Source organism: Vanessa cardui, chromosome 6 (genome assembly GCF_905220365.1).
Source record: "Vanessa cardui chromosome 6, ilVanCard2.1, whole genome shotgun sequence".
Taxonomy (NCBI): Eukaryota; Metazoa; Arthropoda; class Insecta; order Lepidoptera; family Nymphalidae; genus Vanessa; species Vanessa cardui.
In genome coordinates, this window is record NC_061128.1 from 728382 (window position 1) to 755119 (window position 26738).

At 32.8% G+C, this 26738-nt stretch overlaps 1 protein-coding gene across 1 annotated transcript; it reads right to left on the reverse strand.

Moving 5' to 3' along the window:
• Positions 1–4850: 4850 nt before the first annotated feature.
• LOC124530419 (pickpocket protein 28-like) lies at positions 4851–26738 on the reverse strand. Its single transcript, XM_047104586.1, has 9 exons — positions 26662–26738; positions 25002–25091; positions 23194–23275; positions 17801–18074; positions 15349–15394; positions 15112–15258; positions 9107–9213; positions 6787–6869; positions 4851–4943 (listed from the first exon to the last, which is right to left on the reverse strand). Exons 1-9 carry the CDS (start codon positions 26736–26738, stop codon positions 4851–4853), a joined length of 999 nt encoding a protein of 332 aa, XP_046960542.1.

A 26738-nucleotide genomic window follows, 5' to 3' on the forward strand; every position in this document is an offset into this window, starting at 1 on the left:
ATACTGCCCATCATCTTGTACTCATCTGAGACGTGGTGTCTACATCGTAGCCAAATACGCATGCTTGACAGATTCCATCTAAGATGCCTCCGAGAAATTTTAAACATTAAATGGTCGGATCGGATTCGCAATACCGATGTTCTTCGTCGAGCTAATGTTTACGGCATTGAGGCATATTTGATGCGGCGTCAGTTGCGTTGGTGCGGGCACCTTGCGAGAATGTCAGACGAGCGAAAGGCGAAGCGCATCTTCTTTTCTGAATTAGAATTCGGTAAACGAAAACGCGGGGGGCAGTACCTACGCTTTAAAGATGTTCAGAAAAGACACATGAAGAGCTGCGACATTGAGGCCTCTCGCTGGGAATCTCTCACTGAAAACAGATCTGAGTGGAGACGGCATGTACATGAAAAAGTACATGCCTATGAAGATAACAGGAAAATAGAACTAGACCTCAAACGCGACAAAATAAAAGCACGTCCACCTGCTAATATAACATACAATTATGTAAATGGTACACTCACTTGCGACACATGTGGTCGCACGTTTAGTGCAAAGATTGGGTATGTTAGTCATGTGAGGTCGCATCGCAGGCTTTAAATATTACCTACTAATTACAAATTCAAGAAAGCTAAGTCACTGTAGCCGAAAACGGCTAGGTATATATTATAGTTTCTGACTATTCATATTTAGTTTAATAAATCATTAGACTTTTTTTACAATAATTTAAACTAATGTTATGAATGTGAAAGTAACTCTGTCTGTCTGTCTGTCTGTCTATCTGAACCGAATTTGATTTGAAGTTTGGTATGAGGCAAATTTGAAATCCAAGGAAGGACATAGACTCTTTTTCGTCTAACACAACAACCAAACCACTAAAACGCGAAACCACGGTCAACAACTAGCTTAATATAAAAAATACTACTAACTCAGAATTCATATTCAAAATAAAATCGATACCTCTCAGAATTCATATTCAAAATAAAATAACCAAATTATGATGTTTTAATACGTAATATTATTTTAGCAAATAAATTTCGCAGTGTCCGCCGCCTTAAATGTAAATTATTATTGCGAAACTACACGTAAACCCGACTTTACTCGCATAAAATAAAAATAACTAAAAATGTGAATTATCATTTATTAATAATTTATTGTGTTTAGGTTTCCATTGAGTTTGCCTTCTGCCCTCATCTCTGCAGGAAATTATTGGTTCGAACACATTTACTGAACGCACCCGTAAACGTCAAAAAAGGCCGCCTGTTAAATTAATTCAGTCATTGACTTTTGTGGATTTTATATCAAGATTTACTAACGATTGGTTGTATCTAAATAATTGTTATACTCTACACGATATCCTGAATAAAAAAGGTGCCTAGCATTTGTATGTAATATATGATTGAAATGAGTAACTACTAAATTTCTCGTCGGTTATTTTCGGTAAAATCTAAGTTCTGAACCGCTGGTAGTTATAGAAACGTTTAAATTTTACTTTAATTTTACTAACGCTAAAGTTCGTTACTTAAGCAAGCTCAACGGACGCGAGCTCGTCGGATTTAATTTAAACAGTATTGTTTAGTTTGTTAGGTTACATAATTATTGATATATTTTGGATCATAGGTAACATCTACGACCTAGCGCGCTATAAATAACTTTAAACTATCATAATAATAAACACGCCAGTACAATGTATAGCATTTATTTATTGTTGCTTTTATTTATATAAAATACTATTCCCATGTATTATTTTGTACAGCTATACCAATGACGTTCTAAAATCGATTACGAAAACGGATACACTAAGCAAATATGAGTTTATTAAATATATAATTATAATATAAATGTATTAGCATAAATAATTATATCTGGCAATAATAAATTCTAAAAATGTATGTATGTATGATATCATATATACATTTTGTCCGCTACGCTATATGCTAAGTCAAGTCGAGTAAAACCGAACCCAGCCAAGCCAAAGTCAAATTCCACGACTATTAGTGACGTCACATCCAGTAAGCAGTAAGAGGAATTGATTTCCCGAATCATTCTTTTCGGAATGCCATTCGCTAGTTTATGCTAGAGAGACTGTTGCCAATGGCAAATGTAGTAACAGAAAGAAAAATGGGCAAAGAGAATATAACAGAGTAAAAATTTTAAAAATGAATAAAAAATATATTTAACATAGTAGGTGTTATTTCATACCTTTCGTTTCAATTACGAAAATACAGAAACATTTATTATGCATTAATTGTTGTAGTTATACAAATGTAAGCTTATAACTATATCACTGCTCTAGTAAGAAATTATTGGATTCATATGTGACATATTAAATTCATATATAGACAGCGAGACAATATTATAAACAGGAATTAAGAATATTAAAATTCCGTAGTGCATGATCGAACGTACAATTTTTCAGACATTCATGTCTTCGGTTAAGAGTTGTCTAACTACTGGATCGATTCTATACACGATTTTAAAGATGATAAAAAAGCGTGGAGTTGACTGTTGACTTCCAAGCAGGATATATTAATTTAAATAATTGTATTAACTAACATGACTTTGCATTTTTTAAATGTTGAAAAAGAGTAACTACTGAGTTTCTTGTCGTTTCTTCTCGGTATAATCTACTTTTCGAACCCGTGGTAGCTTCACTTCATTGTAAAATGACGATTCAAAAGTGCTTGCAAAAGCCTACTTAAATAAAGTTTATTTTGATTGAGTGATTTTGACTGGGCCGTCTTAGCCATTATTATGGTATTAAGATAAATTGATACTTACAACGGTAAACGTAGGATTATCAGCGAATTTACTCCAAATCATTTGGCTGAGATATACGCAAAGGCTGAAACTACACGATAGAATGATAGCCCAGATTGCGTGGATCCACCACTTGGAATTATTGGAGAAATAATATACGCCATGGATAGTACAGTGTTTACAGAACTGTTTGAATTTCATATCAATTGTTTTACAAAGGACTTTGTTGAGGGACATATTTGAGAAGTGTGAGAGACTGATAATAATTTTATAGTTACAGTCTTTCGAAGTATCGATGTTAAAATCGATATTTATTAAAAAGTTGAGGCCATTAATTACAGTTCCATTAGTACTAATAGTGATGAACTTTAAGTGTTCACGAAAAGTTTTAATAACTGGATTTAATGAGCACTGTAATATTGGGATGCTTTGTATTTGAATTAAAATATTTAAACACTTTACGCTCATGCCATTACGGAATAATTAACATTAATTAGCATCCAAATGCATTAAAGGATTAAAAAAAGGTGAGAAACAAATTAAGCTGATTTCCAGGACACATGAAAAAGAGGAAAAAGGTTCTGTGAAGGCTATAAAAAATATGTGTCACAAATTTCGTTGTAGTAATCGTCATCGGAGTTGAGATGGTCCAGTGGTTATAATGCGTACATCTTAACCGATGATTTCAGGTTCAAGCCCAGGCAAGCACCACTATATATATTATGTACTTAATTTGTGTTAATAATTCATCTTGTGCTCGGCGGTGAAGGAAAACATCGTGAGGAAATCTGCATGTGTCTAATTTCATCGAAGTTCAACCAACATGCACTGGAACAGTGTGGTGGAATATATTCTAAACCCTCTCCTTAATGGGAGAGGAGTCCTTCGCCCAGCAGTGGGAAGTTTACAGGCTGTTACTGTCTACTGACAATCGTTGTCGAAAAATATTACCTGATATTACATAAACTAGATGATATTGAGCAATCGCTTTATATTGAGAAAGTTACTTTCATTCGAAAGACCAAAGGTCATCTCCAGATACATTAGCCTTTGAAGTGCACTTGTCCCGAACCATTGTATACGCCATTCCGTTACAAAAGAAATATTGTAAACATTTTTTTCTTTACATTTTCTTCCTTATAAAATCTTTGATATTTATCACCTTTTGTTGTACATCACCTGTTTTTATGTGTTAAATTTTGGTCAATTTTAAAACGGTTCCAACCAATCGTTTGACCCGTCATTTCGCACACACCTTTAGAACTGCTGACCGAACAATCTAGTGAACTAAAGTTATAAATTTTTTTTACGCGAATTGAATAGAAGCTTGTTTCATAAAGGTTTTTCAACTTATTTGGATTTTTATTTACATCTACCATTGTAATACTTCGATAACTTTATTTAGCGGATGGTCAAGTGGGTCATAAGATGGTAATTGGTTACCACTAACTCTTAAGAGATGTGACTTTGTTATATGATCGGGCTTACCCATCTTTCAAACTGGAGCACAACAATGCTTAGTATTATTGTTTGGTGAGAGTATATGACGATCCCCGTGGTCGAGTAGTAGGTATGAGCGCCGGTTTTCATGGGTACGCCACTTTGAGGGACCGGGTTCGATTCTTGCCGAGGTAATGTAGAAAAAGTTCATTAGTTTTCTATGTTTCTTGGGCCTGGGAGTTTGTGGTACCGTCGTTACTTCTAATTTTTCATAAAACAAGTACTTTAACGACTAAAATTGTGATCAAAGTAATGTATGTGATGTAGTCTAATATTTATTTATTATTTTATTGTTATATGATGAATGGGTCGTATTGGATTTTGTAGAAAACTGTGTGGCCTACCCAAATCCAACCATCTTAGCTCATATCTGCCACATATTATTATACCAGAAAAAAAGGAATTAAAAAAATATTTTATAAGTATCCTATCACTACCACGTACGTTACTAGACGTAATCATCGCTAGATAACGTAAAACAAAGTCGCTTTGTCTGTCCCTATATCCCTTTGCATGCTTAAAATCTTTAAAATTACGCAATGGATTTTGATGCGATTTTTGATTGGAACAGTGTAGTAGAATATGGTCTAAATCTACTCCTCAAAGAGAGAGAAGGCCTTAGCACAGCAGGCTGTTATTGAAATTGATGGTAATACTGTTTTATTATCATCTATTTCAATAACAGCCTGAAAATTTGAAATGAATTTTGTAATGTGAGTATACACGCGCATGTACATCTGGAACATGTGAGAGCTTGCTTGGCTTTGCTGGCCATTGAATACGGAGGATATTTTCTTGAAGGTCTAAGATTTTTTAATACCTATGTGCTAAGGTTGCACATTAACCAGACCGTATGATGTGATGTGGTCGATATTGATATATATAGACATTAATAGTGTAAGAAATATTTATTATTACCATAGAGCAATTGCACCACTAATCTTGGGAATTATATCGTTATGTCCCTTAACTTTTGTATTATTGTCTTCAGTAGATAAGACTTGCCTTTATAATGAAATATAAAAAAAATATTTAGATTATGATGCAGTTTTACAAAACTAGACTATATGATTACAAGATGACTTTCAAAACTAACGTTGAGATTTGTCGTCATTTGAATGAAAGTACAAAAACCTTCTTCATTGCGAAATAGCAAATAATAATGAATGAGAACTGTTTATTCACGATTTTTTTTATAGTAAATGCTGTAATGTTCGGTTGGACAACGAATTCCTTTCAACTTATTATGGCGAGCTATGATAAGCATGTACAATTGTACAGTCAGAGTAAGAAAACCTTAGTACACTTAGTAGTTACTTAGAATACTTAGTAACTTTTGAATCTAAACATCAAATCATTGCGACGCAATATATCATTCACGATTGGTAATGCAGATTATCGCTCATACTGAGCACACGATAAAAGATCTTAAGGTGACGAATCTTTTCTTACCCTGACTGTACATGACACATCAGACTTTTACACAATATACAGTGAATTGTTTGCGATGTTTCTCTTCAACACTGATGATGTTTTTTTTTTCATTTTTCTGTTAAGCTAATGATAAATGAACATTTAGACTTTATTTAAGCATCGGGTTGACCAATCAGCGAGTTCAAAATAGTCACTAAACACTGAGCATTGAAACATAAAGCAGTTCGTAGCCAGACAGTGTGACATCCAATATTCGGTAAGGCATCTACGGACGCTCAGCTTAGCTATTTAAAATATTTTTTAAATGTATTATATATGTATACATTTTCAAATTTATACATATATAATACATTTTTATATATGTATAAATTTTCAAATGTATTAACATCAATTGTCCTTTAACAATCAGATTAACTAAATAATTCAAAACAAGTCAAAATATCATCAATATAATATTTTGACTTGTTGAGTCGATTGAAAATATAATTGAACCAAAAACTTGGAAACTTAATAACGCTGTCCGCAGTTAAGTCAGTTGCCTTCGTTCACGTTCATTGAACAACCTCAACTTATAAATTTTCATTATGATATTTTCAATTTAAATTAATACCGTTCAAGACAATAAAGAAACCAAAATAGGCTTAAATTTTTATCAAGACTATTAATATAAAAACAAAGTTAAATTTCTTCAACTCTAAGCTCTTTATAAATATTATATAATCACGATTTTGTTCCCCATTGTAACATCATTTTGTTTTATTTTATTCGAAGGCATATAAACTGTGTGTGACTGATAAACACTACAGGAACGTTGAACGACTCCGTATATCATCGATGCGCTGACACAAGCTCGTTCATCGTTTCAACTGAAATAGTGCCAGTGTCATCAAGATAGTCTTACACAAAGCCAAACCACCACTGAGAAACCAGTTTTCTTATTGGCGGCTTCCGAGAACATTTTTATTGCATATATAATAAAATTAATACATTTTGAAAATCTATAATACCGAGACAGTGGCATAATGAAATAAATACTGCATATTTTGCAACAACTTTATTTGTATTTTTCACATAATTAAAAGACATTCCCAATACAGACGACAAGAATAAGTAGATTACTTCGAATAGCGTTATTATCGAGAGACCGAAGCTTAGTGAGAAAACTCCGGCATAGGTTGCTGAAAAATAATAATTTTGTATATTGTATAATATTATAGCAAAATTTATAGGTATATTGAACACGAGAAATTGTTTTTTTTTTTTTATGAATCGTTGCGATTCCTAATTAAAGCCACCTAATCTTTCTTTGCCTTCAAAGTGTATGTTAGGTTTATATTTCAATACTAGAATAGTAACGATTCAAAGTATTTCGTATTTATATATATTTTTAGGCGTCCTATAAAAGCACAAATCCTGTGATTTTCTAGGAATTGATCATGATCAAAACCAGCTGTATTGAAATTCGTCGATGCACCGCTGTTTAATTAATTATTTATAGATGTGGGATGTCACTACGCTGTGTTTTTACTCGCAGTGGTATGCCTCACCATATTTAATCATGCTATCAGAGCATTAGTACGAGGGAGTGATGATCATATTATCACACACTCAAACATATTAACGAATATGCTTCAGTGTGTGTGAGGCGACAAAAAGTAGAGATAGCAAAAAAATACATTTTATTCAGTGAGTAAATAGATCTCTGGAATCAAAACTCTCGGGGCCTCGAAAGTAGAATTTCGGTTGCTTCAGTAATAGAGATTGAATACAATCGCTTTTTTATCTTATCAGAAAACGTCTGTAATCTAAAATTGGCACCTGCCAAGCGAGACCAACGTGACTAGGGACGTACTTGAAGACATATATCTATACATATAGTAAAATTGAAGTGTCTGTTTGTAATATTAAAATATCCCATTTTACTAAATGCATGTGTATGTATACACGGTACATATAACAAAATAACATTTTTTACAATTTTTGTCTGTCTGTTTGTTCCGGCTAAGCTCTGGAACGGCTGGACTGATTTTGACGGGACTTTCACGGCAGACAACTGATATAACAGGGACAAACTAAGGCTACAATAAAAAAATATTTTCTTAAATTCAAACGCGTACCAGGTCGCGGGCACGGCTAACTAGCCGTGCCCGCGACCTGGTACGCGATCATTATTGTTTTTTAACTCATATTATATAACTATATAATATGAGTTAAAAAACAATAATGATACATGTATCAAGAAATCCTTTATTTTTTATTGAAACATCTTTTACTTTTACGTTATATCATCTAGTGTTAATAGTTCATAAACAATACGGAGAAGTCAGAGAGCTCGTTCGGAAAAAGGTGAGGTTATTACGCAAGAGTTAATGCTCCGTTTGGTCGCTCAGGTGTTTTTATGCCAACATTCATTATCTAAGCACAATAAAACACGTTACTTAACTTACTCTTTCCAGAGGAAATTTATATGAATCTTACATTTATACTATTTACTTTCGACCTATCTGGTTTCATCGTTAAAAATGTTCTTTACTTTCTTGACTTAGTATTTATAAAGGGAAATTATAAAGGGAAATGTTTCAGACCTGGTTGCTTATAGAGATTGAAAAATGTTGTTACATTTTACGTACGTGTATTGTATTTCACTATGTTTTGAATATAACCGGACAATGGAGCTGTAGAACTCACTTGGAGAGGTCTGTATGCTACTTTGTACATGATGTAGGGTCGCGCTTCAAAAGTTTAACTATGTATACTCGTTGAGCGCTTGAAGCGGTGTAAAGCGCTACAGGTTCAAACGTTTTATTAAAATTTATGTTTAAAATTAACACTAAAGTAAAATATATAAATACAAAGACCATTCTCAAAAGAGTGCGTGGGTGATGGTTTTAAGAATTGTCAGCTGTGTTGAAATGATTTCAAACGAAATATGACTAAGATTATATTGTTAAGACTTTAAACAGGCTTTTAGGTTTGGAAATCTGGGGCAACAGCCTCGGGCCTTGTCAAGAAAGATACTCAAAACCATTATTCTGTTGAGCTAATAATATTTTATGAAAAATATGTGTAGATATAAGAATCTAAGAGAGAAAGGTATTTATAAATAACTTATTGAAAAATTCAAGTAACAAAATTTAATGAAATATTTAAAATTATTAATAGACTTCCACACCATTGTTGTATTTATGAAATAAATATATCCTTCTCATTCATAAGCTCGAACACGTAATTTGATAAAGTACACGCTAATAATATATTTTATGATTTATGAATAAAAATATCACAATCCTTCAATGTATATTAATTAAGCATTTACAGGTTCCACATTGTTATATGTCTTCCATAGTACGTTATTTTGTGACGTCATTCTTTATTTATTAATTTACAAAGTGCTTGACAATGAAATATAACTCACCAATGAAATAGTTGAAGTCAATGAGGAGCATATTTTTAAAACAGTTGCACGTTGACTTTGCAAAGTAGACTTGAAGCGACGACAACTCACTGATGTTACGACCTAACCTGAAATTAAACTAATATTCAAATACAGAGCAAAAATATTGTGAAACTATTTTGTATTATTTGTAATGATATAATTCAATATTTATCTGTCCATACGTTATAGTGCATTTAAATGGTCAGTTAAGTCAGCAAATGAAGGATACGTAGAATATTTAACTAGCATCATCATTCTGCCCTTATCCCAATTTTATTTGGGTCAGCGCAGCATGTCTTCTTCCATACTTCTCTGTCAGACGTCATCTCACAAATAACATTCTTTCTAACTCTTTGGTCGTCCCTCACCACATCCATGATCAAGACCTTCCTCACAAAATGATCCTTATTCCTATATCCTATGTATAATACACCTATATCATGACGGTCGGTTTCCACATAGCTTCTCGGTTACCGGTGCCATTTTCAATATAAGTAAAATAAGAAAGTATTTAAAGGCATTTTTTTAATTTATCCTAACAAATAAAATACGTTGTCAGCTTAATCTTATTCTTACACTGAGAGCAATCAAGGTTCGCAGTTGAAGCTAAGTATTGTATGAAAACTTCGGAGCAGCGATAATGGTTCTTGTACGACTTGAAGATATCTCACAATTTTCAATCTAGATATATTAACTATGTCAACATGTGAAATGCATCTTTATCACGTGTGAAATAAGGTGTGCAATTACATGGATAGTATAAGAAAGATTCGTGTTATCTCAGCTTGATAAAGACAATCTTGTGAGATTGTTTCGAACTTAGATAAACTATCCTAAAATGATCCTCGAAAAAACTTTAGTTTTTCTTGACGATAAGTTGGATATCAGGTACAAAAGCAAACTACGATCTTTCTAGAGGGATTGTATAAATGCGCCTAAATTATTTTCTAAGCATATGTATAGGTATAATGTTATTGATTTCGTGCCTTTGGCTCATGTAACAGGGGTGTAGGTTTTAGATGTTAAAAAAGTAGACTTATATTTCTATAGCTTTATACTATACGATTTATTGTAATAATATTTTCACCGATATTTTTAAGGAGAATGGCTTCGTTAATCTGGAAATAAAATTTTTGCGATACGGTTTTAACAACAACAAATAAAATAGGAATTGGTTAGATTAGCATGTTAGACTATAAAATCCTTAAGTCCAGACTTTTGAGTTTGATGGATTGATTGATTTCGATTTAAATGTATACCTTTTTAACCCCCGACGCAAAAACGACGGGGTGTTATAAGTTTGACGTGTCTGTGTGTGTGTGTGTGTGTGTGTGTGTGTGTCTGTCTGTCTGTACCACTCTAGCCGCCGAACGGATGGACCGATTTTGATTTAGTTTTTTTTGTTTGACAGTAGAAAATGTCGAGAGTGTTTTTACGTAAGTTTGATGAAAATTGTTCCAAGATGGCCGCCGCCACAAAATGACAGATTAGATATTTTTTTTAAACTCCATCAATATGGGTATCAAATGAAAGGGCTTGACTAGTAGAATACTATTAGATATGACAAATTTAAAATCCAAGATGGCTGCCTCTACAAAATGGCGCTTTATGGATATATTGATATCATTTGATATCCATATCCATATCCATCCATTTAGACTTATAGCGAAACTATAAGCATAAGAGGGGTGTTATAAGTTTGACGTGTCTGTCTGTCTGTCTGTCTGTCTGTCTGTCTGTGTGTCTGTCTGTCTGTGGCATCATAGCTCCCGAACGAATGAACCGATTTCAATTTAGTTTTTTTGTATTATAGGTGTTTTACGGGCGAGTGTTCTTAGACATGTTTGATGAAAATCGGTTTAGCCGTTTAAAAGTTATGGGGGGTTAAAGTGGGGAAGAAAAACCGAATGTCTGCAAATATGCTCAATTGGGGTATCAAATGAAATGTTATGACTTGTACATCACAAAAAACATTAATTAATAATTAAATAAAATTATTAGATAAAAAATAATAATTAAGAAACAAAAAAAAATTAATTAGTAACTAAAATAAAAAAGAACAAGATTGACCTTAAAATGTAATCTTAACTTATATGTTTTAAATCAACAAGAACCAACGTATTTGCAACTTAACCAGATATATTATAGGGATGCTTACCTTTAAAAAGTATAAAATAAAAAATTAAATTAAAAATTTCAGAAACCCCCGCCACAAAAAACATAAGCTACCTTTAAAAAGTAAAAAATAATAAAAGAAAATTAATCCTAAAGTACCTATATGCATAAGTATGTATTAATATTAAAAAAAAAAATTCGCGTTGGGGGACCGAGCGCTATTGTACAAAATAATATTAAGTGTTATATAAAAGATGAGATAGGTAAGCATGTGACACTAATTAATTAGGTGCGGTCCCCCAACGCGAAGTTTTTTTTTTTAATATTAATACATACTTATGCATATAGGTACTTTAGGATTAATTTTCTTTTATTATTTTTTACTTTTTAAAGGTAGCTTATGTTTTTTGTGGCGGGGGTTTCTGAAATTTTTAATTTAATTTTTTATTTAATACACTTCATCATACTATTGTTACAATACATATAGTGTTGTTGTGTTCCGGTTTGAAGGGTGAGTGAGCCAGTATAACTACATATACAACAAGTAATACACAAGGGACATAACATTTTAGTTCCCAAGATTGGTGGCACATTGACGATGTAAAGAATAGATAATATTTATTACAGCGTCATTGTCTATGGTGATGGTAACCACTTACCATCACCCATAGACAATGACGCTGTGGAAAATCAGGTGGCCCATATGCTCGTCCGCCAACCTATACCATAAAAAAATACTGATTGTTTCGCTTCCTAAGATCGTTGCTTAAAATTATAAGCATATATCTTTCAATAAATAAAAAAGCATGTGTTGTAAAATTTGCATACAAATTGAAAAGAAAGTTTCAGAAATATGAGTTGAGCTATGTGAAACTAGACTTCAAAAATACGGCGTTTAGTTCTATACAAATAAATAAAGTTTGTATGTCACTGAATTTTGCCTGTATAAATATAAATTTGTAAATAATAAGCTGTAAAATATAAAAAGAATTCACAGTTAGTTCACGATTTATTGCATGATGCTGACGTTACAATACATTTGTAACGTAGCAAATCATTCTTCTTACGGAACTACCCTTGACTTGAGACCATATTTTATAGATTATTATTGATAAAATATTTACATGTCAATACATTCGTTGCCTATATTATATCAAAGTATTTATATCTATACTATAAGCTTGTAGATACTATTAAAATGTATACATATAATAAAATTGGAGTGTCTCTTTGTTATGTTAAATCAATCGCTATTTAATAAATGCATATGTATGCATAAAAGGTACAATTTTTTTTCCGTCTGTCTGATCGTTTCAGTTCAACTTTGATGTAATATGGCAGAAAACTGATGTAAGAAGGAGTAACTTGGAATACAACAATAACACTTTTGTTAAATTAAATTTAAAATAAATTTAAAAAACTACAACAACTATAAATATTACCCAAGCAGTTGTATATTTTTTACCATTTTTTATTGATATCTTACAGTAATAATTTAAATTTTAAGCATAAGTGGGAAAAAACAATCACAATTGTAGGTACGGTGAAGTCTCGCAAATCCTTAACAAAATAATAATTATTATTAAGTATATAGGTTTAAGCCTTTTTTGAAATATTTTGCACTATACAATCCGATTAGTGATTATCGGAACATAACGAGATATTTAAATAAACAACAAAAAACAACAAAAACTGCCTGTACATTTTCACCAAGCTGTTCCAATTCGGGTAGCTGGAATATACGTGTTGCAGAATTCCTATGAAATTAGACACATGCAGGTTTAATCACGATGTTTTCCTTCACCACCGAGCACGAGATGGATTATAAACACAAATTAAGCACACACATATATATAGTGGTTCTTGTCTGAGCTTGAACTCGCAAGCATCGGTTATAATGTACGCGTTGTAACCGCTGGGCCATCTGGGCGTAAAATAAACGCGTAAAATAATTTACAGAGTGTAAGATACGTTATTGAAGTACGTGTGAGTGTATAGGAACAAATAACGACCTTAACAATGAACGTTACGTAATAAAAATAAAAAACTACAACAACTATAAATATTACCCAAGCAGTTGTATATTTTTTACCATTTTTTATTGATATCTTACAGTAATAATTTAAATTTTAAGCATAAGTGGGAAAAAACAATCACAATTGTAGGTACGGTGAAGTCTCGCAAATCCTTAACAAAATAATAATTATTATTAAGTATATAGGTTTAAGCCTTTTTTGAAATATTTTGCACTATACAATCCGATTAGTGATTATCGGAACATAACGAGATATTTAAATAAACAACAAAAAACAACAAAAACTGCCTGTACATTTTCACCAAGCTGTTCCAATTCGGGTAGCTGGAATATACGTGTTGCAGAATTCCTATGAAATTAGACACATGCAGGTTTAATCACGATGTTTTCCTTCACCACCGAGCACGAGATGGATTATAAACACAAATTAAGCACACACATATATATAGTGGTTCTTGTCTGAGCTTGAACTCGCAAGCATCGGTTATAATGTACGCGTTGTAACCGCTGGGCCATCTGGGCGTAAAATAAACGCGTAAAATAATTTACAGAGTGTAAGATACGTTATTGAAGTACGTGTGAGTGTATAGGAACAAATAACGACCTTAACAATGAACGTTACGTAATGGGTATACTGTTTCATACCGAGGTTTTCTTCCTGTCGCCAGTAATCAGACATTCCAAAGAGAACAAGGAATTGTTTAGTTATATTGCAAAAAAAATGTTTATCGTAAAGAGGGTAAATATGTATTCATTCGGTAGCAATACAGAAATTCTTAAAATAACTTAGACTTCATTGCAGTCGTAAATAAAAGTATGTACGAGAAAGGTTGGCAGTCAGCGAGCGGGTCTTAAGCTACACACATATTTGTATGTACATATATATGCAAAGTACAGATTTGTTACGAATGTTGTTTAAAGTGAAAATAAATTAGATTTTTTACACGAGATTTATTTTATTCATCTTTGTAAAATTTTATTTATATTTTTGTCTTGGTTTTAAAAAGATATTAATCTAAGCTTATAATGAAATATTCTACAATATTATAAAAATAAGCGATTTGACCCAGTGGTTAGAACATGTTTAGCGGTGAACCGATGATTGCAGGTTGTAAGGAATTTCCATGTGGTTAACTTGAATTAATTAACATTTAACATACTCGTATTATATTTTTGAAATCATAATTCTATATTTAATAACAGTTTCTTTCAAAATGTATTTAGTGATATATTCTCATATATTTGTTTTATTTAAAACGTAAAGTAATAGAAATAATATCGAGTTATTTAAAAAGAATAAGAATAGTCAATCTCCTATAAGACGGAGCTGTAAAAGAAAATAAAGACTCTTTTATGGACTATATTGGTTTTATATAGGATATATAATTCGTCTTTGGTGGAGTCTAGCATACCTCAACGAAAGTTTTAGCGACAGCTCTTAACTTCATAGATCAGTCGGAGTGGTCTTTGTTATTCAATTTTGCTTTGTACTATCCATATCTTTTAAGTTGTAACTAACAATATTTTTATTACAATAATTTAATTAAAGGTCTGGTGAGGTGCGATGTATTGGGACTGAAAAAGCGAGTAAAAAAATTTAATGATAGAAGAAAACCTTCATTAATTATAACTCCTCGCCTTAATGCATCCGATGGACAAGAGGGCTGGGTCATTTTTTGCTCAGAGGATCGGATTTCAATTGGAAAAAGCTTCAAGCATTCTTGCCTTTGTATATAGTTAAGGCCTTAATGTTAATGATACTTCCGTAAAAAAAGTTTTTGCCTTAGTTTTTAGTCTAATATGTTTCGTTTTCATTGTAATATTTCGTACTTACGTAATGTTCCTCGGGTAGAAGTCAGCTAGAAATGGCATGACGTCACTGGTTATACTGTATCTCTTATCTCGACATTCTATGTAGCAAATTGGTGTGCAATCCTTCTCCCATTCTATATCACGAGCTGATGAATATATAAAATGATTAAACGACGTCTTCTACAAATGTAAAAAAGGAAAAAATATAGCATAAAAATTCAGAGAGAAAAACGAAATCTTACCACGCAAATTGAGACATTTCAGACATTCCAAATCACCGAAATCGCAAATTCGTAAAGACTTCTCTAGAATAGATAAAATTTGAAATTATTGTATTTCCAAATCTAATAAAAGTGCATGTTTACAATTTTTAGAAGTTTTAAATACGGTGACATAGTAACTAGATACATAGCCACACTATGTTCACGGTTGAAATTTCAACCCGGCTCGAAAGCAGTAATTGAGTTTTTCTGCCGAAAAATTTCAGTAGTCCGGGCCTCAGGATATTTTAGCCGAGTACTTCCGTGCGTCGGAAAGCAAGAAAAGTTATACGTTATACCTGACCCTAATTTGCCAGCTGGACCCTAAATTGACAGAGTATAGAGTTCAATTTGTACCCACACTTGTACTCTATGATATTTCACGCGTAGTTTACTGGTCCCTATTGCAATTGGCCCAAACTTGTTGATCTTTGATTCTTTCCATTTAAGTATTTATAGCAGCCTTGATGAATGAAATATTATTCACATATTTATGCTTTATTGCACCCATACTTAATTCCTAAGGATTTAAAAAAGTGTCATTTATAAATGTTGTATGAAGGCAACGGGCGGCCTCACGCTGAAACAGCGATCTCGTCCAGGAAACTTTTGGGCAGAGGACACAAAAAAATCTTTACCAAATTTGTTTTTTACAAATTTGAAAAAAGAGTACAACTTAATATCTGAACATTTAAAGTGTAGAAAGACGTGACGTCTAGATCTTTAATCCTATCTCATTAATAAAAACATCTTGTTGTGGAGCCAGATTTAAGGTCTCTGATCTTCTGCTCCATAATGGAAATTTGTAAAAGAAAAACATTGTTCCAACAAGATAAGAATTGTAACATAACAAATTTAAAATTGTAATAGCAAAATACAGTTTAATATATTTGAGGATAATATAACGACAAATTTTATAAGAATGTTATACGAATTTAAATATTGTCCCGCAATAAAATATTGCAAATTGCTATTGCTTTAAGAAATTGTTAAATTTTTTTGATAAATAAGTAGGGTGTAAGCCGACTTTGATGTGCCAAAACTTCTAGACTTCTAAATCCGGGTCTGTCTAAAACGTTCATATCATTTTATATTTATCAGCAATTCAAGACTAGGGAATGGATCTGAAATGTGCCGAGGAGGAAATATTTTTTTTTTTATTTTATCTAGCTCTGCTTATAAACATTAAATATCTCTGAAAAGCTTTCAATAATAATTAAACGCTAATTGCCCTACATCAGATGTAAAACGTATCGATAACAACCGTGTAAATTGTTTTAATTCAATCAAGTGAACAATATTTAGTAATTTCATATATTTACTATAGTAAATGCAGCTAATTTGAAGTCACACAAACATGCTTAAATTTTTTTTAATTGTAGAGATTATAATATATGTATAATTAGCCTAGCTAGGATAGCCAGTACATGATCTGTGTTTCGTTTGAAGCCTATGTCATAGTTCAACCATGTAATTGTTTATAAAGATGATTTTTGTGGAATTATTATTATCATTGTTAATAAACAGCGCTGCGTCTAGCTACTTATCCCTTAAGATTATAAGTGCAGTTTATTTGAAGGCGTATGTTTGTACAATTTATTTGACAATTTTTTTTAAATCTTTAGTGTCAAATTACAAAATGTGAGTAAATAATAACTGCATCATCTATAAGTTAAGTTTAATATTCACCTTATGTATATTGTGTGGTTATTAAGAACAAAGCTCTTAGCAATAATTACGTTTTCTGTTCGACTAAGTGCTTTTTATTGTTAAAAGCCCCAATATTTCAGTGAATATTGTAAGCAAAGGCTCATTAAAATATCGGTCTTGTCGTTGAGAAATATTATCGTTATTGTATAACCATGACAAGGTTGTTCAAAAACATCTTCTTCATCAACCCATATTTTGAAACAGCTCGATCTTAGCATATTGGAAAGACAAGTGTAAAACAAATGGGACCGAACCAACCAAAACGTTGTTATATTTTTTAGATTTATCCTTTTTTTCGAAAAAATAAATGTTCCTTTGCATAATACAAACATTCGATTAAATGTATAATACTACGCTGATAACTATGCAATTGACGAACCAATCTATAAGTTTCATTTTAACTTTGTATAACAGAGTATGAATACTTGGTTAAAATGTTTATACCAAATGCGTCTGAACATTGATGCAGTTTACAAATCCATCAACGTATATCTATACTATAATAGTATAAATATGAAAGAATGAATATCTCTCTCTCTTTTTATCGCTCTTTCACTACTGAGCTGATAACCAAATTTGATGATATTTAGTATGAAGCAAACTGGAACTCCAAGGATGGGCATAGGCTTTTTTTGCCTAACACATTGCAACCAAACCCATCAAACGCAAGCGAAACCGCGTAAAGCGAGTAGCTATACCTGTAACAATATTACTTAATCTTTCATTTGAGATAAGACGTACCTTTAGGATATTTATACGGTACGCATCCACACTGATCTGCATATTTCTTCATCTTACATTCAGTTTTGCACGTTTCGCTACTGAATCTGTCCGTATGTTGCAGTAAGAATTCGTCGTGGAAGGCACAATTGCGCTTCTCCAAAGGCACCTGTCGGAGGTCGTCGTCACTTTGGAAAATCCTCGGTTCGACTTTGATGTCCAACGACTGACCCAGCACGACATATTTGTATAAAACTGTTACTTCTGGATAGTCAGTTGGATCATTGAGGAGAATCTGGAAAAATTATAATAAATATTGGACAACATCACATACATAGCTCTGATCCCAATGTAAGTAGCTAAAGCACTTGTGTTATAGAAAATCAGAAGTAACGATACCACAAATACCCAGAACCAAGACAACATAGAAAAGAAATGATTTTTTTATTGATCTACTCGGCCGGGAATCGGACACGGGACCTAGGAGTGGCATAAATATGAAAACCGGTGTATTTGTCACCGTAAGATTAAAAAATTCGGTAAATTACAATCTGTCTCGTCAGATCTGTCGAAATATTGTGAACCGTGAGATATGATTGCAATTTAACGCATTTTTTTTGCTATATTGTAATCTTTAAAATAAAACGCGAGCATATAAACGGAAGATATATCTCACAATTTAGAAATTCCCATACGTTTAATCTGTCTTTAAACTTGCTGAAAAGTTAGCTAGTAAATATTAATGGATGTATTTTATTAGCGAGTTACTCATGAGTTTCTTCTTGATTATTGTCAACAAAATGAATATAACCAAACGGATGAGCGTTTACGTACGTCTACGTTTAACTTAAGTCAGGTATTAGACTCGCTTTAGTCAAGCACGTTTCAATTGCCATATAAGGATCAAGTTGAATGTAAAATTGCAAACGTTTCGGAATAATTCCACTCCGAAGAACCTGAGAAGTAATAACTCCTAGAAATAAAATACGTAGAGAGTCGTAGAGTGAATAGTGCATAGTTATAAAGTGAAATATAAAATTTAATTTAAAAATGTGTACGTGATGTATTGGAAATCAACAAAAACAAGCTCTTCGCTTTTTATTTGTTACTATTTTTAAACGACTTCTAGAATAAGGAGGTTATCATTTTGACATTTACGTATGTAATGTTAGAATTTAAATATATTTGAGTGTGATGATCTATTCAGGGTAAAAGAGTTTCATAATCTATACTAATATTATAAAGATGTATGTTTGTTTTCATACTAAACTAATAATCGTATTCCATTTAATTTTTGTCGATTGATAGAGACATTATTTTTGGGTACTTAAGTGTATGTAGGAAGCCTGGTCGAGTCGCTAGTTTAAAAATAAATATGTATATATATATATATATATATATATATATTATATATATATTATATATATATATATACATATTTATTTTTTATTTTTTTATATATATATATATATATATACATATTTATTTTTAAACTAGCGACTCGACCAGGCTTCCTACATACACTTAAGTACCAAGTAGTAAGTAGAAGTATATATATATATATATAGTGTCACTTGTTTATTTCAAATATATTGTTTTGTTAACTTTATTAGTAATAACTAATGAGTTTCTTGCCGGTTCTTCTCGGTAGCTACTTTCCGAACCGGTGGTAGCTTCAATTAAAATAGTTGTTAAATGACAATTCGAAAGTGCTCGTAACAGTCTTATTGAATAAAGTATATTTCGATTTTTGATTTTGAATATATCCATAACGTCATAAAAATCATTGTATATTATGTTTATATCAAATAAAGTGTATCAACTAACTGAATTGAATGTTAAACCCTTTGTGACGTTGGACAAATTATCTAAACAATGTTTTCCAATAAGAGACCGTTAAGCTTAGAGTTGAATTATAGTAGGGGGTCGAATCATACCCTGTCAGGGCGAGAAATTAATATATCAGTTTATTCTGTTTGTATTTATTCCATGCACACTGAAAGCCCTTAGCGAGATGATAAATTATCACAAGCGACAAGTGACTATCAACTATATTTTAATGTTGCAAAACAAACACATTCATAATATTTTTCAGGGTGGATATTTTTTTCGTAACAATTTCCAAGTGGATTTTTTTCAATTGAAAAATAACATTGTAATGGGGATAGATATATTTTAAAATCCATACATATAATAAAATTGGAGTGTCAGTTTGTTATATTAAAATAACCGATTGTGATGGGACTTTCACTTGCAGATAACTGATGTAATAAGGAGTAGTTAAGGCTACAACAATAATTGTTTTGTTAAACACAAACGCACACGTAGCGGGCTCAACCAGCTTATAATATATGTAGTTGTTATCACCTACGGTTTCGTTTGCAAGTAAATTATATCTGCTAGTAATAAAAAAGTAACTTATGTCGTTTCTTTGAAATCACGATTGCTTCGTGCCAAATTATACCAAATTCTTTTTGTAGGTTATTATCTGTAAAAGGGCATAAGACAAACAGGGAGACAGATAAAGTTACTTTATACAATTATAATATTAGCATAGATAAAAACAAGTGTAAAGGGAAGGAGTCCAAACTCAGTTTTTAATTTATAATTTGTTAATTATCATTAAGCGTATTTAAATGAATGTATTTTTTAAATGTTGGAAAAGAGTAACTACTGATTTTCTTGCCCGTTCTTCTCGGTAGAATCTACTTTCCGAACCGGTGGTAGCTTCACTCAATTGTTAAATGGCGATTCAAAAGTGCTTGTAAAAGCCCATTTGAATATATATTATTAGAAATAGAATTACGAAATGATATTTTTTAAATATTTCAATGGCGGCCAACAGACAATTTCATTCTATATGACAGGCTAATTGCTAAAATATTCTGACAGCTAAACGAATAGACGATTATCGCCAACCAGTAGTCCTTATATATCCGGTCACAGTGTTGCTATTTGTGATTTTAATTTTCTTCTAATACGGCTTCTCCTGACGGGACTGCGTGCTCGAAGTCCTCAGCAGGAACTCGATGAAGGTCCAGCAACAACCTCCGACTTCAATGGCTGCTCTGCGTCATCATCATCGGTTTCTGTCAAGACACACACAGTCTAAAATAATCACACTTATTTACCTCTGTTATTATTAGCAGTTGGCCTAATTTCACAAAGAAGCGTTAGATTACGTACGAATTAGCTAAGTTCAACATAACCAACAAATATAAATAAACGGCACACATAAGCTTTTCAATCACATAGGCTTTACACAGGTCTGTTCCCACGCAACCAAATACCCCGCACATACTCGTGCACTCAGGATTTACATCGGTCTCTAGTAGGTCACCCCAGATACCTAATAAAGGCTGGATTTACACAGGTCTGTTGTCGGTTGCGCCACCGACTCACCCCAGAAACCACCAATGTCATCTAATAAAGGCTGGATTTACACAGGTCTGTTGTCGGTTGCGCCACCGACTCACCCCAGAAACCACCAGTGTCATCTAATAAAGGCTGGATTTACACAGGTCTGTTGTCGGTTGCGCCACCGACTCACCCCAGAAACCACCAGTGTCATCTAATAAAGGCTGGATTTACACAGGTCTGTTGTCGGTTGCGCCACCGACTCACCCCAGAAACCACCAGTGTCAGGGTCAACCCGATACCATGGCGCACAGGATTTACACGGGTCTCTTCCACTGAACACAACTCTTTACACAACATGGCCAAAACTCATAAATACGGGCTAGTTCAGTACATAATCTAACTCAAGAATAGGATCGAAAACAAGAAGTATATCAGCTAACAAAGCAAACAGCGACACAAGGCAATTTAATCAATGCATCAATTTTATCATTACTCGGCCTAACCTGACCATCTCTTATAAACCCACCAAAGTCTTCTATCTTATTGGTAAGGAAGTCGGTAAATTGAATCCGAAACTTCAGAATAATAATAGCAATAAGCACTTCACTACGAAGGCATTTAACAATGCGTAACCTTAAAAGCAAAATCAGAGACAAAAAATCGGTTGGATCTGACCTGAGCACAGTTGATGGCGGTCAAAAGACGCTCCGCAGCGTGCGTCACCACGTCCTCAGACTGCGTTGATTCCTTGTTTATGGTGCGTGTAGTCGTGGAGGAGTGGAGCGGATGCGTCCCCACTTGCGCAGACGCCAGCTCATGCAGCGGTGTTGGGACCACAAGCACTGATGTCGATGGTGTGGTGTTGGGCAGCTCGCGGCTAGGGGCAGCGCTGTTCGTTACGATAGCTTGCGTCTCCACAGACGCACGGGGTTGATGGTCTTCCAACGCGCACAATCTTCTCAGAATCTCTTCCATCGGATTGGGCGAAGGAGTGCGCTCGTGACGCTTTCGCTTGTTATGTCGGTCGTTGGAAGGCATCGCAGAGACAAAAACTCCGTTCGAATATTAATTAATCAAATCACCAAGTAATAACCAAAAATTAGTACTAATTTAGTTTATAAAATCAGAAATGTAGGCTTTCAATGGCTATTCAGCCTTCGAATCCCGCTTCTGATATTAGAAATAGAATTACGAAATGATATTTTTTAAATATTTCAATGGCGGCCAACAGACAATTTCATTCTATATGACAGGCTAATTGCTAAAATATTCTGACAGCTAAACGAATAGACGATTATCGCCAACCAGTAGTCCTTATATATCCGGTCACAGTGTTGCTATTTGTGATTTTAATTTTCTTCTAATAATATAATATATATAGTTTTGATTTTGAATACGTATAATTACATTGAATTTGAAGAAAAAAAACCTTAAAAATATAGAATTTAAATAACATTATTTTGTAAAGTTTCTCGAATCGAATTATTCATTATATTTAAGAAACTAAAATAGCTCAAACCCAAAAGTAGAAGATTAATGTCATATTGTAGATCAGAACTTCGATAACAGTTTTATTAATCAACGTTGCCCTACATTCCTATTTTTTCCTACTACGACTGTCGTAATATAAGGTTTTTAGTCTGTGGAATAATTTTTTGGAACGGGACGGAGATTAGACGCGAAAGTGACATGTGCTCTTTAATATGCCGTAATGTTTCTAAATACTGGTTCAAATGCAAAGTATAAATGGCAATCTTTATCTACACAAACATTGTATTTGATGAGGATTAATACTCTACTCGGCAAACACATGACACAGCTCTACTGGTAGAGGCAATAAACGGAGGTGTTACACTTTTAATGAGGGTACGGTTATTTCATGATATACTTGCTATGATTGCGAAGAGCCCTTTTTACTGTGTAGTTGTGTGCCTTAATTAATTATTTAACAAATAAATATTTCTATTATACTATCAAAAGGATCGAACGTCATCAATTCGTATGTGATGGTATTAAGATTAATTCAGATACCGGCATGACACCGTTTGTCTTACCTTAGCTCCGTTGTATGGCGTCGAAGACCAATTAGGATAATCTCTCGGCTCCACGTTCAAAACCACGCTCAGGCCAGATCCTCTGCATTATTAAATGTCATTTAATAATTTATACAATTATGTGAAAACAATACTATTTCAACAAGCAAATGCAAATCATTCGAACATCAATTGTTTTTGGACAAATAAATAAAAGTGATTTTCTGACAAACCACACTCACAATAATTTAAAAAAAAATGTTACCGAATGTATAATATACATTATTTAAAGAGAGCATTATATTTGTAAGTACTACAACTAAAATAAGCCACTTATATAATTCATTGTAAAAAAATTATGTTATGGATAACAAATCGTCTGAAATAAATATCAATGTGCTATTAATAATTCAAGAAAACCAATAAATATGAATGTAGTTAAATAGATAAAAAAGGTAGGCCGATAGATGTTTCACGTTGAAATCAAGAAAGCTTACAAAAGCCAATATCAAAAAATATGTGTGTGATATTTTGATGAATAAAATATGACGAGTCTGATGAACAACTATTTCTTGGAGAGGATCTCAACAGGTACCTAATTGAACCACTATTTGGAAGAAGGGAATAAGCGCCACTTTTCGACATATTCAATTTTATACACCCTTACATTCTTTAGACGTAGGGCTCAATATTATACATTAAGGCAGGTCTGTCGGTGAATAAATATATATATGTTGAAAGCAAAAAGTTATGAAGTGTTGTTTTATTATTTCCGTTCCTATTTTTTGGATTTATTCCCTTCTTCCAATTGGTGGTTCAATTAGATACTCAGTAAATATAAGTCACCTTCTTAATAACAATCACACTGAGTAACAGACAAAAATTCACCTTATAGTGTGTGTGTTTTTAATACATTGTGTAAACAAGTAGAGCAAACTAGTACGTTTATCCTTATCAGATTATGTACCTTAAATACATCGTGCATTGAATATAGATCAATATGACCCTTATATTTAAATTCAAATGAAACTCATGCACAATTTAGTAATATCCCAGTTATTCAAAATTTAAATCAAAGCTCCAGGTTTTCAGATAAATTACCCTCGTCGTAAGTCGCATGGATTTTTATCCTTTGTTTTCCGATAGGTAATCCACCAGAGACTCTCTGATACAAAAATTAGCTAAAACACCAGTTTTATAGTCTTGACATTTGCTCGTGTTTTATCACTATCACTACATATTATTAAACAAAATCCCCGGCCGTGTCTTCAAAACTCAAAACTATAGAACAGATTTTCATGCAGTTTTCGCTAATATACAGACGGATTCATAAGGAAGGTTTGAGTAATTTTTAGTTAAGTATATAATTTATTATGGTTTTTGTGTAAATAAGTTAATAGAAAGACAATTTGTATAATATCGGAAAAACTAACTACTAAAAGGTAAGGTATGTAATATTTTATCTCATTAAGGTCGCTTAATGAGATAAAATATTACATTATATGATCAACATTAAGTCATTAAATAAATATAAATCTTGACGACGTGGAATGTTCGCAAGAATGCTAGCAGCATTTCCATTATTATAATAATAATAAATATGAGACAACATACATTACTCTGATCCCAATGTAAGTAGCTGAAGCACTTGTGTTACGGAAATCAGAAATTGTAGTTATTTTACTGGTGACGCGAGAAAATAATTATATGACCGGTATGTACAATTATCTTCTCGCATAGCCTTCAATTGTGCAGTGCAGTTCAAATTATATCACTAAAGCCGCAGGAAGCTTTGTTATCTCTATTATATGTATTTAGATGCATGTCACCTGCCAGATTCCGATGTGACGAAAATACCGCTTGTCCTTTCGTTACTTGGGTCCGAGTAGTATTCGATGTCATCGTCGTAAGATATTTCACTGAAAAATTATGTATTTATATTTTAAAAATTTTACAACTATTTTATTACTTGCCTGAGCGCTAAAATTTTATAATTTAAATTCATTGTAACGTTGATTTTTTACTTTGAATAAAAATTATTAAAGGGCTCTTACGCCCTTGGGTTATTGTTTCCACTTCTAATACCAGCTTTACGCTTAACTGTTAATGGTTAATTTTCATTTTAAACTAGAGGTAGTTTTAAACGCAATATTTGTTTACGACTTCTTAAAAATAGGTCATTATAACCAATTTTATAACTGTATACAAAAAGTAAGTAGTAAGTAACGGCCTGTAAATTTCTCACTGCTGGGCTAAGGCCCCCTCTTCCACTAAGTAGAGAGTTTGGAACATATTCCACCACGCTGTTTCAAATGCGGTTTGGTGGAATGCAATGTAGCGGAATTTCGATGAAATTAGTCACATGAAGGTTTCATCACGATGTTCTCCTTCAACGCCGAGATGAATTATAAACACAAATTAAGCACATATATGTATAAAGTGTGATTGCTTGGCCCTGGCCACACTAACTACTTACCACTGGCCCACTCAGCTCATACAAAAATCTTAAATTAAATTCCACTTCTTATTTTAACTATTCGACGCTTATCATATAATCATTTGTGAAACTAATTACTCTTTAAAATACAAAAGTTGGTAAATACAGCAGACCATTTCTTCAGCATAAAAATGAGAAACTATTATCTAAAAGTCAGTTTGATTTCTGTGGGCGAACGGAAATACCTTTGAATTCACTTTTTAGTTTATTTCGCTTGGCCCGAAGTAAATATGACTAGTGTTCAATACACGCAACTTGTTTTTATAGGTTTCAATTTTTATAGAGCAATATTTTTTAAAAAAAAAGAACAAGAATTAGTATACATAGAAATAAAACGGTTCAGTTACAGATGGATAACAATACTTACAAAATATGGATAGGTAACAACCAATCATAATATATTTAACCGTCAAACAACAACGATTGTTGTGTTCCGTTTTGAAGGCTGAGTAGTTTATTTGGTAGGGCTTCGTGCAAGCCCGTCTGGCTAGGTACCAATCATCAGTTATTCTACCGACAAATAATAGTACTCAGTATTGTTGTGTAACTACAGGCACAAGGAACATAACATCTTAGTTCCCAAGGTTGGTGATACGTTCACGATGTAAGGAATAGATAATATTTCTTACAGCGTCATTGTCTATGGGTGATGGTGACAGCTTACCATCAGGTGGCCCATATGCTCGTCCGCCAAACTATACTATGAAAAAAAAAAGAGTTTCTTAATGGCGGTGTAGAAAGGTGAATACTTCGCCTATCGATTCTATTATAATGCCGCTTCATTGATTTATTGTCGTTTTGTTAAAATCAGGTACTTTAAATACATTGATCAAATATTAGCTCAACACAGTATAGAATTTAATTAAAGTTTATAAATATTGCCAAACTCTTATCGTATTGCTGCTCATACTTACCGTTTGAATGGCTTCCAATTTACCGATTAATCAACTTGTGTAAACCCGTTATAAAGTTTGGTATTGTAAACAACTCACTCCATAATTCCATCGTTGAGAGCTGCATAGTTGAAAGCGCAGCAATGACCTTCGTACGTTTTTATCAAACTGAACAT